At 48.1% G+C, this 15,679-nt stretch overlaps 1 protein-coding gene across 2 annotated transcripts in view; it reads right to left on the bottom strand.

The window, feature by feature from the left end:
• Nucleotides 1–883: 883 nt before the first annotated feature.
• The window catches only part of TSPAN6 (tetraspanin 6), a 30,985-nt gene continuing 16,189 nt past the window's right edge, over nt 884–15,679 (bottom strand). For both annotated transcript variants that reach the window (XM_029607404.1, XM_029607405.1), the window contains 4 exons: nt 14,269–14,421; nt 13,958–14,041; nt 13,740–13,836; nt 884–2,023 (listed from right to left, as the gene is read on the bottom strand). In XM_029607404.1, the coding sequence (XP_029463264.1) occupies nt 13,768–13,836; nt 13,958–14,041; nt 14,269–14,421 (306 nt within the window). In that variant the 3' untranslated portion in view covers nt 884–2,023; nt 13,740–13,767. The remainder of the gene's footprint in view (nt 2,024–13,739; nt 13,837–13,957; nt 14,042–14,268; nt 14,422–15,679) is intronic.

Below are 15,679 nucleotides of genomic sequence, written 5' to 3'. Positions count from 1 at the left end.
TCTGTGCCCGAGGCTTCTTTTTTTGGCTGCTGCAGGCATGCACTGGCTGGTGGTGCATTCTGCTGCCCACCAGCAGCCAAAGGAAAAGGAAGGGGGCCCCTCTGCGACATCAGAATGGAGCAAAACAAAAACAACAAAAAAAGTCTAGCAAGGCCGTTGGCCTAAAGAAAAGAAGAAGCCCCACAGGGCCGTCCGCGGACCCTGTCTCGCCGGCGGCCCCGAGAAGAAAAGAGGCCCCTGCTGTCTGTTGCGTGTGTGGACCCTTGAGCCCAGACGAGGTTGGTACCACCACCGAGGGAAGGCCCCTGGTGGTCCTCGTCGTTGGGAGGCAGTATAGGTGGAGAAGACCCAACTGGAACTTCACCTTTACCAGCCTAGGGCGCCACATTTTGAAGGTGCCAAATTGCCAGACCAAAAAGGTGCCTTCTCCCACTTAGGTTGGGCCTGCGTTACTGTTTTAAAGAAGCACCACTGCGGTACTCGGGGCCCAGCCCCTGGCAATGGAGTCCCCTTCTCCAAGTTTTCCGGGTGGTGGCAGTGCTGGCCACCAAATTCTTAAACCTGGTCCCGCGCATAGCTCTGTCCTGAGAAGTACCTGGGTCCCACTGGCAGGTCACAGCTGAGGCTATTACAGGGGCAGGGAACGGGGGGGCTCTAGTCATTGTGCAAGGGTGACATCTAGTGGCTTGGAGCAGCAGGGTTCCAAAAGGAGAGGACTGTCGCTGCAATGACTGGCCTAGGCGAGCCGGTAAGAGAACATTATTTTCCTCCCTAAGGCATGTAGAGTTGTGAATGAAAGGTCAGCCCGGATTCTGATGGGGCTGGAGGCCCAAAAGGAGCAAGGAGGCAACCGCTGGGTAATAAATAAAAACACACGACAGGACACAACTGAATTTGTTTTTATTACAAATAAAAATTTAAATCACACGATAAAGTGGCACATAATACTGATAACCGAGGCAGAGCAATGTCCACGAGAGAAGAAATCACTTCTGCAGAAGGAGCGGGCTTTGCAGCTAAACCTCCTGAGAGGCAATTCACAAGTCAGGAACAAAGAATCACGACAGCCTACTAAAATGTACATGAGATCAAACCTGCAGGCTACCTGAATACGAAAGGGCTTAAGAAACCCTACGGCTGGGGGAGAGGAGCTAGGAGTACACCCCGCCAGGCAGGGCCGATCTGCATGCTCTTCATCCACCAGCCACTGCCTCAGGAGCCCTAGAGAGGTGCAGTCACAGACCTTTTTTTTTTTTTCCAGGACTCCCTGGCATAGCCGAGAACAGGAAAGCATTAGTGTTACAACAATCTTTCACAAACACGAGATTCTACACCTACGCACAAAAAAAAAAGAGAAAGCCCACTGATTAAAATGTCAGTTTTGTTAAGAGAGGCAGCAACGGAGAGATGGACCGGTGTCATCTCAAAATCAAACCACGGGCAAAGGCCGCAGCAACAGCCAGGAAGAAGCCGTCAGGAAATCAGTGGTGCTGTCGCATAGGCAAACAAGAGGAGCACCTCGGGAGAAGGCCACAGAGCAGGGGGGCCCCCACCCCCTGTGAACGCATCCACCTTCGCCCTCTCTGCAACACTCCCCCCACCCTCCAGCCCACCCCAGTCAGCTAAAGATTCTCTATTTCCCTTGCTGTCCCTACGTAGACAAGCAGGAACTTTACATGAAGCTGAGGAAGGTGCCAGGAGAGGGCCAGACAGAAAGACGCAAAACCTTGAAGACAGTGAGAAATACCCAGAGCTGAAGAGAAGGGGGGGGGGGGGGGGGAAATGCATGACAGAGTGAGGACAGGCTATTTAACAAGGCAGGTGGGGGGAGAAGGCACATCGTGTTTTTAATTCAAATCGCATTCATTTTGCACTAACAGTAGGGAATGAAGGCACGGGACTGCCCAGACCTCCCCGATCTTCCTGAGCCACGACCTGTGCCAGATCAGTCCCCTTCAGCGAGCATCTCATCAGCACAGACAAGGGCCACAAAATCCAATCCAGAGGGCAGAAGAGCATCAACCTGCAATCAAGCGGGAAAACAAACAGAAAAGCCTTTTTTTCACTTGCAGCATTTACTACGGCTGAGACAACCATCCGCCCCCAATATGTTTTCTAAATGGTGGCTTGTGGCGCTTTGCATTGCCTTATTGGACTTACACTCACCAGAACAGCCACCTCAGCGCACGACAAGTTTCATTTGCAAGCACTTACCACCATCACAGCAATGCATCAGAAATACACTTTTGTTTCCGTGTATTTCCCTGCATTTTTTTTTCTGTATGCAGTTAGATCCTTCCGCATGCATGAAAGGCATTTCACTCTGCTGCCTCCCCAGGATTTTGAAACAGAACAAGGTCTCAGCTTTGCTTTGTGGTCCTTGAATGTTCCACAATCCTCTCACGGCTTCTCAGCCACGACAGAAAGAGCACTGTCTGCTACCCCATGGCCACAGAAATATATAATCTGATTAGACCCCCAAGTTGATTAAAGGCACGCAGAAAGAGAAGGAAAGAAAAGGGTTAATGCAAGCTAGGGTCTAGGAGGCTTTCGTCTGGCTGTAAGAGCAGGGCGTGGCACATAGCAGCTGGCATCAGCGCTTCACCCCCTGCCCCATGTCATCACAGGGGCACAACAGCACCCTTGGAACTGGGCATCTCACCTGCAACCCTGAAAAAGGGCTGATAAACCAGCAGATATCAATCCACACCAGCCTGCCATGTGTCAGAAAAGTTACTTCATGGCTTTCAACGGAGGAGGGCCTAAAACTGTCAACCTGAATTTTCTTTTTCTAACCTTAATTTTGTTTACCTCTGGTTCAAAAACAGCTTTGAATTTTAAACCCAAATTTCATTTTCACACATAAGAGGTCAGCGCAAAGTGCTGCTTCATAGTGTTTTGAAAGTTTTAGGGTTTTATAAAATTGGAGATTTTATGGAAATCATTCATGTAATTAAGTTGTTAATGAAGTTCCTTCTCTTTTTTGTGGGTTGCAAGACCCATAATGTTCCTCCAATAACAATATGTCCCAAATACTAACCACTGAACATCTAATGCCCTGCAGATAGGCAGACTTACTATCCCGAGATTCACCCCTTTATGCACAGAGAAGTAGTCCTTTACTCCCAAGTAATGTAGCCTCATACCCCAAGGCACCAACATGTAAAAATAAAAAACAAAAACAGACTGTCAGTAAATTTAGAGTTGGTGCAACACCAGGGCTTCCCAAACCTGTCCTGGGGACCCCACAGTCAGTCAGATTTTCAGGATATCCACAATGAATATGCATGAGATTAAATTGGCATATCATGGAGACTCTATATATGCAAATTTCTCATGAATTTTCATTGTGGATATCCTGAAAACCTGACGCTATGAGGTCCCCAGGTCAGGTTTGGGAAGCTCTGGAGTAACATAACACCGCCATGTTACTCCTTAAACCCATCAGGGGTCAACCCTTGGCTACTGCAGGGTCTTGAAAAAACTCTGCCCAGGCCTTGCCTGTACCCATTCTCCTATCTTGATAACTTTCCACCTACGAACTGGGTTACATCTGGGTAACTTCCCTGAGTTTTTGGGAACACTGACTTCACAAACCTGAGATCACACAGTTCACAGAAAAGCAAACAGACCACACACTCAAAAATGTTGAATGTGTTATCTTACCTGGATCCCTGATCAGTCACAAACACAGAGTTTATAAATTAAACTAAGACGTTTATTATTCAATAGGCAGAACAGTGAACATAAGATTTTAAATAAAACTGCATTACAACAGGCAAGGAAAAGGAATTTCACAGTAAGACCAGCTGGATCACATAACTTGTTTGCAGAGCTAAACACTGCTGCTTTCTCAGTCAGCTGTGAGAGTCCTGATAGATCAGCTAAGAAGCTAAGACACTAATCACTGACTTTCTTCCTGGTTGATCAGCTTACCAGCAATGGGCTCACAGAGCTCAGACTGTCTCTCAAACTGTTTTTCTCTCTCAGTTACGACAGCTGCAAGCAATCATTTTCAGCTCAAAGCTATAACTCTCAGATGTACAATGGATGGCTCTTACACACTCTCTCTCCCCGTCTGTCCCTATCAACTCCTAAATTCTCCAACCATAGGCTAGTAACTGAAAAACTAAATGTCTGATGTTACTTGCATCAGAACAGCAGATTAACTCTCTCAACACCAGCTGTAGAATGTTACACTGCCACCTGCTGTTTAAATAAAAATCATTAGGGAATAATTTACTTTTTCTGTTCATGCAGTTGTTAAAAGGGTAAGAACTTCATAATTTCAGAATGTGTGTTCTATACATTTTAAATCAATAAAAATAAAATAAAGAAGATTCACAGGGCAGACAACTAATGACATTCACAACTAAAATCCCTGTTTCACCACAGCTGGCAACCCTAAAGAGAAGGATAAGAGTGCATCAATAGAATGGGTAGGAGTACTCCTGGGGGAATTCTGTATTATGCGCAGGCCACAGAATTAGGTGCAGGGACCACAAAGCAAAGTGGAGGCCTGCACAGGCTGGAAGGAATAGCATCAGTATGTCAGCTGGAAGTGAGAAAGGAGCAGCAGCAGGCTGGCCTCAGCAGAGCTCAAGAGAATTGGGAGAGTTGCTGTTGGCCCATCATAGTCAGAAGACATGAACCTGCAGTATTGGTCTTGGTCTGCACAGCCCAAATGAAAGAAGACGCAGTGGGGAGTCCAGTGCAGCCTGAATGAGCAAGATAGATTGCAAACTTGGGAGGGGGGGGAGGTAGGAGAGAGCTGGCGGTGTCACTAAAGGAATAGCAGGCAGTGAGAAAGTTAGGGGGTCTTGCTGGGGTGAGGGGAGGTAGTGATAAATTGGGAGGATTAATCCGAGGTGGGAGGAGATATCAAGCAAGGGGAAGGAGTTGAAACCATAAAGGGAAAGAGCTGGGAGGAGCATTTAGCTTGGAGGAGGGGAGAGCAAACTGGAGGGGCCAGGTTTTATGATGGAAAAATTCAACATCTTTCCATAATTTGTAATGTAATACAGAAAAAATATTATTACTCAAAAGACAGTGAGTATACTGTGTTATCTGAACAAATATGGTCTGCAGAATTTTGCAATATTGTGCACAGAATTTTTTGTGCAAAATTCACTCCGGGGTAGAGTGGGGTATAGGGCATAGTCACTGACCAAATTCTACTTAAAGCTAGTACAGGTTTATGGAGCCAAACTGAGAAGCAAAGGCATCTGGGTAAAATGCCCTGACAATCCAAACACTCAGATGAACTGCTTATGACATTGCCCAGCAAAACAGCCAAGGATGAGCAACTGACCTTTACAAAAAGTGCAGAGTGGAGGCCATAACCATAATTTCCAGTAAAACAAGAAATCTCCCAGTCTTACAAGAAAAATGACAGTTTGTACAAACCTCCAGGTTTGGAGTAAATATTAGGAAACTGCCAGATCAATTGACTGCGCCAAAGGAAAATTGGTTCTTAGCTGCTAATTTTCGTTCCTGTAGTACCACGGATCAGCCCAGACAGCGGGTTGTGTCCCCTGTCCAGCAGATAGAACCAGAGAAAAAAAAAATAACTGAAAGGCATCCCATATATGAGCATAGCTCACCCTGCGCTCCTCAGTATAAACATTAACAAAGCAGAAAAAGAAATCGAATAAGGTCAAGTAAGGAACAATTCAACAGTAATAATATAACACCAATTTGGAACAGTGTTATACATAGCTCTTAACAATTGTGAAAGTAACATCCGGTGCCTTATGAATCCTTTATTTAGTACTTCTGTAGGATAAAAAAGGCATTTACCAGCGCTGCAAAAGGAAAAAGACTACGAGCGGACTGAAAAAGTAGATCGGGAGGAAGTCTGGACTGATCTGTGGTACTACAGGAACGAAAATTAGCAGGTAAGAACCAATTTTCCTTTCCCTGTATGTACCCGGATCAGTCCAGACAGCGGGATGTACCAAAGCTTCCCTAGTTAGGGTGGGACCAAGACAGTCCCGCTCGGAGTCCCTGTCTGCCAAAGGAACAAAAAATAGGTGCCTGAACGTCGAGACGATAATGCCGAGCAAACGTATGTAAGGATTTCCAAGTGGCCGCTCTGCAAATTTCTTGTGGGGAAACCAGCTGGTTCTCCGCCCAAGAAGTAGCTTGCGAGCACAACGAATAGGCCTTTAGACCCTCCGGAACCAGCCGGCCCCGGCAGAGATACACGGACGCAATAGCTTCCTTTAGCCAGTGGGCTATAGTAGCTTTAGAGGCCTTCTGCCCCTTATGAGGGCCGCTCCATAAAACAAAGAGATAATTGTAAACTCTGAAATCATTAGTGACCTGTAAGTAGTGCAAGAGAACTCGCTTAACATCAAAACGACGTAAATCACCACTAGCTGAGCTAGCAATATCCTCCTGAGAAAAGGCAGGGAGCTCCACCGACTGATTGACATGAAAGGAGGAGACTACCTTTGGCAGGAAAGAGGGCACCGTCTTTAAAGAGACCCTCGAATCCGAGAACCTCAAGAAGGGTTCTCTACAGGATAAAGCTTGCAGTTCAGATACCCTCTGGGCCGAACAAATAGCCACCAGGAACACTGTCTTAAGCTTGAGGTCTTCGAGCATGGACCGACATAGAGGTTCAAAAGGCGCCTCGAAGAGAACCCGAAGGACCAGTTTAAGACTCCAAGACGGGCATGTATGCCGGATGGGCGGATTCAAATGCTTAGCCCCCTTAAGAAAACGCACCACATCCGGATGGGCTGCCACCGCGTAACTGTCTAATTTCCCCAAAAGAGAGCCAAGAGCTGAGACTTGAACACACAAGGAGTTGAAAGACAAGCCCTTGGAGAGACCATTCTGGGAAAGGAAAGAACTAGAAAGACTGAGGCCCTGCGCGTCGAAACCCCAAGTTCCGCACACATTTATCAAACACTCTCCAAACCCGAACATACACCAGCGACGTAGAGGTTTTACGAGCCCACAACAGCGTGGAGATGACTTCCTCCTTATAGCCTCTCTTTCTTAGACGCCTCCGTTCAAAAGCCAGGCCGCTAGACAAAAGCGATCTGCCTGCTTGAAAAATACAGGACCCTGTCGGAGGAGATTGTGGAGGTGACAGAGTCGAAGGGGGCCATCCGACACAAGATTCACTAGGTCCGCGAACCACGGTCTGCGGGGCCACTCTGGCGCGATGAGAATTACCGGCCCGTTGTGAATCTCTATCCTTCGGAGTACCTTTCCCACCAGAGGCCATGGGGGAAATACATAGAGGAGGACATCGCTGGGCCAGGGCAGGACCAGAGCATCCACGCCCTCCGAGCTGTGTTCCCTTCTGCGACTGAAGAACCTGGGAGCTTTTGCGTTTCTCAAGGTGGCCATCAAGTCCAGGTGGGGAACCCCCCCACTTGTGTACGACTAGGTGCATCGCCTCTTCTGACAATTCCCACTCTCCGGGGTCAAGATACTGGCGACTGAGGAAGTCGGCCTGAACATTCTCCTTCCCCGCAATGTGTAAGGCCGCCAGGCGTTCCAAGTGACGCTCCACCCAATCGAACAGCTTGCTGGCCTCCAGGCAACTCCTGGTGCCCCCCTGGCGATTGATATAAGCCACAGTCGTTGCATTGTCTGAGAGGACTCTCACCGCCTTGTGGCGAAGCAAGGGAAGGAAGAACTTGAGAGCCAGATGGACCACCCGGGCCTCCAGATGGCTGATGTGCCAATTGGACTGGACTGTGGACCACCGGCCCCGAGTCGATAGAGACTGACACACCGTCCCCCAGCCAGAGAGGCTGGCATCCGTCGTCACAATCATCCACTGGGGAGACTCCAGGGGCATTCCCTTCGCGAGGTGGTCGAGAGAGAGCCACCACTGTATGCTGATGACGGTAGATTCGGGAAGTGGTAGAATTGCCCAAAAATCCTCCGAAACCGGCTTCCAAAGGGCAAGCAAAGCTTTTGCAAGGGTCGCATATGCGCAAACGCCCAGGGAACCAAATCTATGGTGGAGGCCATGGAGCCCAGTACTTCAAGGTACTCCCAGGCCATGGGCTGCGAGAGAGATACGAGAAGCTGTACCTGATTCATGAGCTTGAGCGCCCTGGCTTTGGGTAGGGAGACCTTGGATTTGTCGAAGCGAGCTCCCAGAAACTCCAGAACTTGACCCAATGTAGGAGAAGAAAACACTGAAATATCTCTGAGGAGAGGAACCGCAGGTTCGTCTGACTGCATCTGCTGGAACCAGAGAAATACTGAGGAGCGCAGGGTGAGCTATGCCCATATATGGTATGCCTTTCAGTTATTTTTTTTTCTCTGGTTCCATCTGCTGGACAGGGGACACAACCCGCTGTCTGGACTGATCCGGGTATGTACAGGGAATGAGAATATGTAGGCCGTAGCCCCTGGTTTCGTGCAGTAGCCCAGGTATAAGTTCTGCAGCACGTTTGCATCTTCAAGAAATGTACATATGGGTCAGGCAATTTTCAGAAACTACTGACCTGGGTAAGAGTGCTTTTCAAAACACTGCCCACCCTGTCTGTGGCTTAAGCTCCCCTTTTACTGGTATTGCGCGCAGGCAACAACGCGCATAGTTTTGCAGGGGAAAAAAGTAACTACAGAAAAAGGAGAGGCAAATCCCTGCAGGTATCTCCGCTCCCCCTCCCCCTCAGGCAATTTTCAAAAAGGAAATGCTGCGTGTCCATTTCATGTGGGTATTGGTGCCAAGTCTGAAGGTATAAAAGTACCAAAACGTGCCCAGGGACCTTGCACATGTGCAGTCAAATTTGAAAATGCCCCTCAAAAGTTAGAACAATTTTACATTATAGAAATAAAAACGTTTTCCAATCAATCTCGTTTTTCCTTTTTACAAAAAATTAATCTCTTTTACCATTTAATTTTTTTTTTTTTTAAACTTTCAATTGCTTTTTTTTTCTCCTCATTCCCATACCTTCTCCTCTCACACTACTGCCTGTCTTTTTCCCTCCTAATGATGCCTCATCTCTTGCCCCGGGCCGGCACGTCCATTACGCAAACTAGGCAGTCACCTATGGCGCCGACCCTTAGGGGGCGACAAACAGCAGCCATGTGCTGCCACTCGTGACAAAGAGGAGTAGAGATTCGTCGGGCCGCAAGCAGCATACGAACGAGGTAGGAGTCCGAGGCAAGGTGGGGATGGCGCGACCTGGGACAGTGGGGGCGAGGCGGCTAAATTCGACTTGACTCGACCGGGGGGGGCAGTCACAAGGCAGAAGTTGCCTAGGGCGCCTACTACTCTTGCACAGGCCCTGCTCTTGCCTTCTTTCAGTCCTCTACTATTCTCTCTTCTTCCCTCTATCCTGCAGAATTTCCTTCCTCCCGGCTCTCAGCCCCGTCTCCCAGTTTCACTCCCTGCCTTTCCTCTTAGGCAGGCTCACCACTCAATCTTTTGTCCCTTCTCCCCGCTCCTCCCTTTCCTCCCCACTCCTCTCCATCCCTTTTCTATCCCTCCCCCCCATACTTCTCATTTGCCTTCATCTTCCTTACCTCTCCACCCATTCTCTTTCCTGTCTCCGGACCACTTTATCCCATTCTCTCTCTTTTCTCCCAAGTCCTCTCACCTTCTCAACCAATCCCGCCCTCTCCCCCACTGGCAGGAGAGTGGTGCTTCATACTGAATGTGCTTCCTCGTGATCCCCCCAGGCCCTGTAGCTATGGACAATGTCCTGCATAATTCAAACCACAGATCTGGTCAGGGCTAGCAAGAGGAGGCAGAAGCAACAATGGAGCAGCCACTCCCTCTCTTCCTGCCAGTGAGAGGGATGGTGCGATCCCAGTCCAGCTTCCTCCTCCTGCAGCTGGAGCCCTGGTTTGCAGGTTCCCCACAGATCTGTGGGAAAACAGCAAATTCTGCAGAAAAAAAAAAGGGGATGTGACTTGTAAATGCTTGGTAAACATGAATATACAAATCAGAAAAAGAGTGGTAAACCTCTGATGTAAAAAACTAACTATAAGAAGCTTCCGGCCAGAAAGAGAGACAGAAAGGAGGAGCAATCCAAAACCACAGAAAGAGAGAAAATCCATCAGTGAGGAACCAGAGACGAGCTTTCCTTGTACAAGGGCAAGCGATATTTACACTGGCAACTTGTGACCCAAACACAGAGATTCTCTGCTGCGGGCAAGGAAGCTTTCACAAGGATTTCTTTTGGTTTCCTGGTAATTTAGTTTGTAAATCTAAACAGGGTAATCAGTCAGTCTCATGTGAGATGATGAACAAATATTTATTGGTAAATCTGAGTTTCCAAACTGCCATTTGTTTTAGTAAAGTCCAGGATGAAAAGATCCTGGAAATAGTGCCCCCTCCAGTGCCAACAGAAGAGGAGGTGCCTCCACGGAGCAAGTGAAGGGGCAGGGTGCATCCATGGGATGGTGTTTCTCAGAGGATAAGCAGGATGTCCGTCCTCACATATGGTGCGATATCATCCAACAGAACCCTGCCCCAAACTTTTATGTCAAAAAGTTTCTAAACCTTTGTGCCTCACCGGTGCCACTGTACCATGCAGGGAACTCCTTCGGTCTACTCTTTCCCGAAGAGCTCGCCGGTTGTGTTTCCTCACTCTCCTGCTCCTTGTCGACATTCTCAGGGTTAAAAATAGCAGCATCGTTTACTGTGGGGCCCTACGGTCTTCTTTCATTTCCACTGTAGTCTTCTAAGTTTTTCACTCATTTTTCTTAAGTTTCCAATCCGTCTTCTGTGGACCAGTCAGTGCATCATCAGCGCTCACCGGGCATCGATCACCTTCCAGCCATCAGGAGTTCAATTTTGCTTCTCTTTGTTTCCGGTCAGCCATGGAAAAGCAGACTATTGGCTTCCAACAGTACCCTCAGTGTGCCAGGATTACGTCTAATGGCTGCCTGTCTTCCATTCTGTATGCTGTTTGTGGCATCTCTCTCTTTAGCCAATGTCTCCTTTATCCCAACAATGGATCCCCATGACAGACAAATTCTGTGCCTGGGGCATCGCATGACATCTAAAAGGTATTGCCTGTGCACAGCCATGACCTCAAAAGGACGATGGTCCAGCTGGAGCGGATGGAGAAGGGTTTTGGGTACCGGAAAGACCGATCCATCAGCATCGGAGGCATTGACATCAGTGGACTCAGGAGCTGCACCAAACACGACCGATGCTTCAACATCCAGGGGGGCATCCCACTCCCTTGACATAGGGCCTTAGTAGGGACCAGAGAGACAAGCCCTCACTTGCCTCTTCCCGATTAAAGAAGGCATCAGGGTCTGCTTCTTCGACATCAGCCTAGGAGAGTTCTGATCCCAGGCATGGAACAAAGGAAAAGGGCTGGCATCTGTGCACGTTGTTGAGAGTGGCATCAGCCCAGTGGTGACAGGGAACCTCACGCCCACTACCACCACCCCAAAGTGGACCCAGGGAGAGGAGAGTTCATCTTTACCAAAGACCTGGGGACTGCATCAGTCTCCACAGGTCCTGGTGTCAGCTACCAATACATCTCTCGGCTCCCAAAGGATATGACTATCCCTCCTGTTTACCAGTCAGAGTTCACATTAGCTATCTTGGAGGAGGAACTGAACAAAGATACAGAAGGACTTTGGACACGGCACTATGAGGCCTCGGTGCTTCACATGAGGGCATCGGGACCAGCACAGGCCAAAGTCGAGCTGGTACTCAAGTCCCTTCAGCTGTCCAGTGGCCCTGCACTGAATCTAGTTCATTGTCCTGATGGTAATTACCACTGGGGGAGAAAGCTTTCCTGAGACACCAGAGTTTGTTGGGTTCCGGGCCCAAGCGGCCTAGTGCACCCCTCTTTGAGACCTTGTCTGCTTGCGCACTCTGGGTCTTCACCACCAATCTACCAGTCAGTCTGTCTCTGAACTTTCTTGGGGTACGGCTATAGATCCAGTGATGCCTCTGATGAAGAGGGATTGACAGGTTTTTCCTCTAAGAAAATAAGAACATGCCATGTCGGGTCAGACCAAAGGTCCATCAAGCCCAGCATCCTGTTTCCAACAGTGGCCAAGCCAGGCTACAAGTACCTGGCAAGTACCCAAACATTAAGAAGATCCCATGCTATTGATGCCACTAATAGCAGTGGCTATTCTCTAAGTCAGTCAGTCCACATTGGATTTAATTTTGCATCTTCTTAAATATTCATTGTAAATAATTCTGTTCTCAGTCTATCTCTGTTCTTCTTACTCCTATGCTCCCAGTTGTATTTCCCTGTTTATTGTAACTACAATTCCTGAACCAGTTATTGTTGCTTGAGTTCTCTGTACAATGCACGCCCTGTTAAATGTAAACCGGTTTGATGTGACCCTTGGTCGTGAAAGCTGGTATAGAAAATAGTAAAAAAAAAAAAAAAAAAAGTCAACTTGATTAATAACAGGTAATGGACATCAGCTAAAAGGTACAGAGAAGGGCGACCAAAATGATAAAGAGGATGGAACAGCTGCCCTATGAGGAAAGGCTGAAGAGGTTAGGGCTGTTCAGCTTGGAGAAGAGACGGCTGAGGGGGGTTCGTGCAGTTCGAGCAGTTAGTATAGCTGTGTTTAAAAAAGGATTGGATAAGTTCTTGGAGGAGAAGTCCATTACCTGCTATTAAGTTCACTTAGAGAATAGCCACTGCCATTAGCAATGGTTACATGGAATAGACTTAGTTTTTGGGTACTTGCCAGGTTCTTGTGGCCTGGATTGGCCTCTGTTGGAAACAGGATGCTGGGCTTGATGGACCCTTGGTCTGACCCAGTATGGCATTTTCTTATGTTCTTATCATGAGAGGTCTTGAACGAGTAGATGTGAATCGGTTATTTACACTTTCAGGTAACAGAAGGACTAGGGGGCATTCCATGAAGTTAGCAAGTAGCACGTTTAAGACTAATTGGCGAAAATTCTTTTTCACTCAAAGCACAATTAAGTTCTGGAATTTGTTGCCAGGGGATGTGGTTAGTGCAGTTAGTGTAGTTGGGTTCAAAAAAGGTTTGGAAAAGCTCTTGGAGAAGTCCATTAACTGCTATTAATCAAGTTTACTTAGGAAATAGCCACCACTGCTATTAATTGCATCAGTAGCATGGGATCTTCTTGGTGTTTGGGTACTTGCCAGGTTCTGGTGACCTGGTTTGGCCTCTGTTGGAAACAGGATGCTGGGCTTGATGGACCCCTGGTCTGACCCAGCATGGCAATTTCTTATGTTCTTATGGTCTCCATATCCTTAACTGGCTCCACATCACCACTTCCCCTTGGACAAATGCTACAATAAAATGATATACTCCCAGCCAAACACTTTGTTCTTCCAGCCAACACTTTCTACAGATCCCCTTCGCCACATATGCCTGGCTTGATTCCACAAAGGAAAGATCATTCTCTATATCAGGTCCCTCCTTATGGAACTTGCCAACCTTGCACCTCCGCAATATCGAAGGCTCCAAAGAGTTTAGAAAAGCCCTGAAGACCACCTTTGTTAACAAGACCTTTAAAAACCAGCTTCACGATCAGTCCCATCCATGATTATTTTATCCCAGCCTTCTCCTTACAGCACCCTGCCAAGGCTTCATTTGTAGGCCTTGAATGTGTCTTAGTCGACATTTTTATATATATAATAATGATGTATGTTCTTATGTACCCCACCCCGACCTTTGGAGGGTATGGGATATAAGTGATTTTAAATAAATAAAATAAAATCTCTGCTTTCTGCACCTCAGGTATATGAGAATTCTGCTTCACACTGCCGATTCTGTTTCGGGCTTCAACCTACCTTGATCATTGCTGGGTTTAGAATCCCATTACACCATCTCATATTGGTTGTTGGTGATGTAGCGGGAGAGACAGCATGCCAGGAAGATTCCAATCAGCTGCAGGGAAATGAAAAACAGACAACAGATCCTGAACCAAAAAAAAATAAAATAAAAATTCACACCGCCAGATAAAAAGTACTCAGAATTCTCAAAGGAGGAGACAAAAGGAGGATTTTACCTGGAAACAGGCAACGCCAAAAGAAATTCCAGCCACAACGCTCATGTTAGATTCCATGACTGACGTCCCAATGGCAAAGCAACCCTAAACAAGCAAGGAATGTCATCAGAACAGCGGCATCCCCAGGACAGCACCAAGCTCCAGCTGCTGGAACCCAACTGGGGCAAAAGGGACGGTTCCATCCCAATCAGCCTTCCCAACACCCCACCCTGCTAGAAGGCAGTAATACATCGTTCTAACCCCTCTTTTCACCCACAAGGCTGTTCTGCTTCTTTGTGCCAATGGCCAGGGATCACTGCTGGCCTCCTCACCTGGTTGAACACCTTTCCTTGAGCTTCGGTCATGTTCTTCAACTCGGCCTGCGTACAGTTCTCAAACTTACAGCAGCTCATGGGCAGTCCATTCTCCTTGAAGTAACTGCTGCTTGCCCAGTCAGTGAAGTTAGTGACGCCACAACAGTGAAGCTTTAAAGACAGAGGGGAAATAAGGATTACTGCTCCTAGCAGCTGGCAAACATATTCCCTCCCTTCCTCCAAAAATTATTATACTATTGTAGGTTATGGATCTTTTCCTTCCCGCTACCCACAGCCACTGAATATGCAAGGCGGGGTGGTAGGATGCTCAGTTGGGCACAGTTTAAAGCAAGCTGAACTGGCACTTCTCTCTGACCCAGCAGCCACATCAAACAGGAAGAGCAGCAGTAGCCTGTGGACTCCATCCTATCAGTCACCAAGAAGAAGACCTGAGCCTGACTTGATCTACCCCTTTTCGTCTGACTTCGTCTCCAGGCAGAGAGTCAGCAGGCAAACTAATGGGTTGGCATGACTTTCACTTTCCACAGCTGCTGCTGCTGCTTCTTTTCTTTTTTTTTTTATAATTAACATTGTTTATTAAGGCAAGTACAGCTATAACACAGTAACAATTAGATGATATAACAGGCATGACAAAACTTGCCTTCAAATACAAATTCTTCCATCCCCTCCTGATGGCCATCCAAGCATAGCCAGCCTAGGCTTCTTAGCCGGGTGGTGGGACTTCTGGGAGGACAGATGCATGCTCCCTGCTCTCCCATAAGCAAGACAATCAGCAGAAACCCTCTCTGAAGCAATGGACTTGTCACCCAGCACATTCTCATCTGCCCCCCCCCCCCCCCCCCCCGTTTCTTCCTAGGCCTCCACTGCGGAAAGGCCCACTGGAGAAAGCAGGGGAGGGGAGTCCCTGGGCTCCCTTGTAACTGCATGCTTCTTGCCACATGAAGGCAAGATGGCCGCCATTTCCTCAGCCCTCCCCCCCCAGGGCTCGCTGAAACCAGAACCTGCCAACCGGGTAAGCAGCTTGCCGACTGTCGCCTCCGTGGAGGTTCCCTCCTGAGCTGTGGCTGGAGCACAGCATGGCTGCATTGAGGTACGACCGCCTCACTCCACAGGCCTGGCACACTTTCCCACGCTGAGCTGCAAGTGCCATTGTGCAATTGCCCGCGCTGTGGTCACTCCAGTGTCTGGAGCACAGCTAAGACAGCAGCTCCCTGCCGGTGCACAAAAAACACTCCTTGGTCATTGCCCCGAAACCCCGGCGCTGCCTTGGAGACAAAAGGGCCTGCTTCTCACTCCTGCCACTCAGCTCCCGGCTGCTCTCTCAGCTTTTTTTTTTTTTCAAAGGATCGGTACCAGCAGTAAACCAAAAACCCAGTAAAAATGAAGGGTATACTTTCCTGCTTTGGCT

This window comes from Rhinatrema bivittatum, chromosome 6 (assembly GCF_901001135.1).
Source record: "Rhinatrema bivittatum chromosome 6, aRhiBiv1.1, whole genome shotgun sequence".
NCBI classification, from domain to species: Eukaryota; Metazoa; Chordata; class Amphibia; order Gymnophiona; family Rhinatrematidae; genus Rhinatrema; species Rhinatrema bivittatum.
Note: the sequence above shows the minus strand (reverse complement) of the source record. Positions and strands in the feature narration are given on the sequence as shown.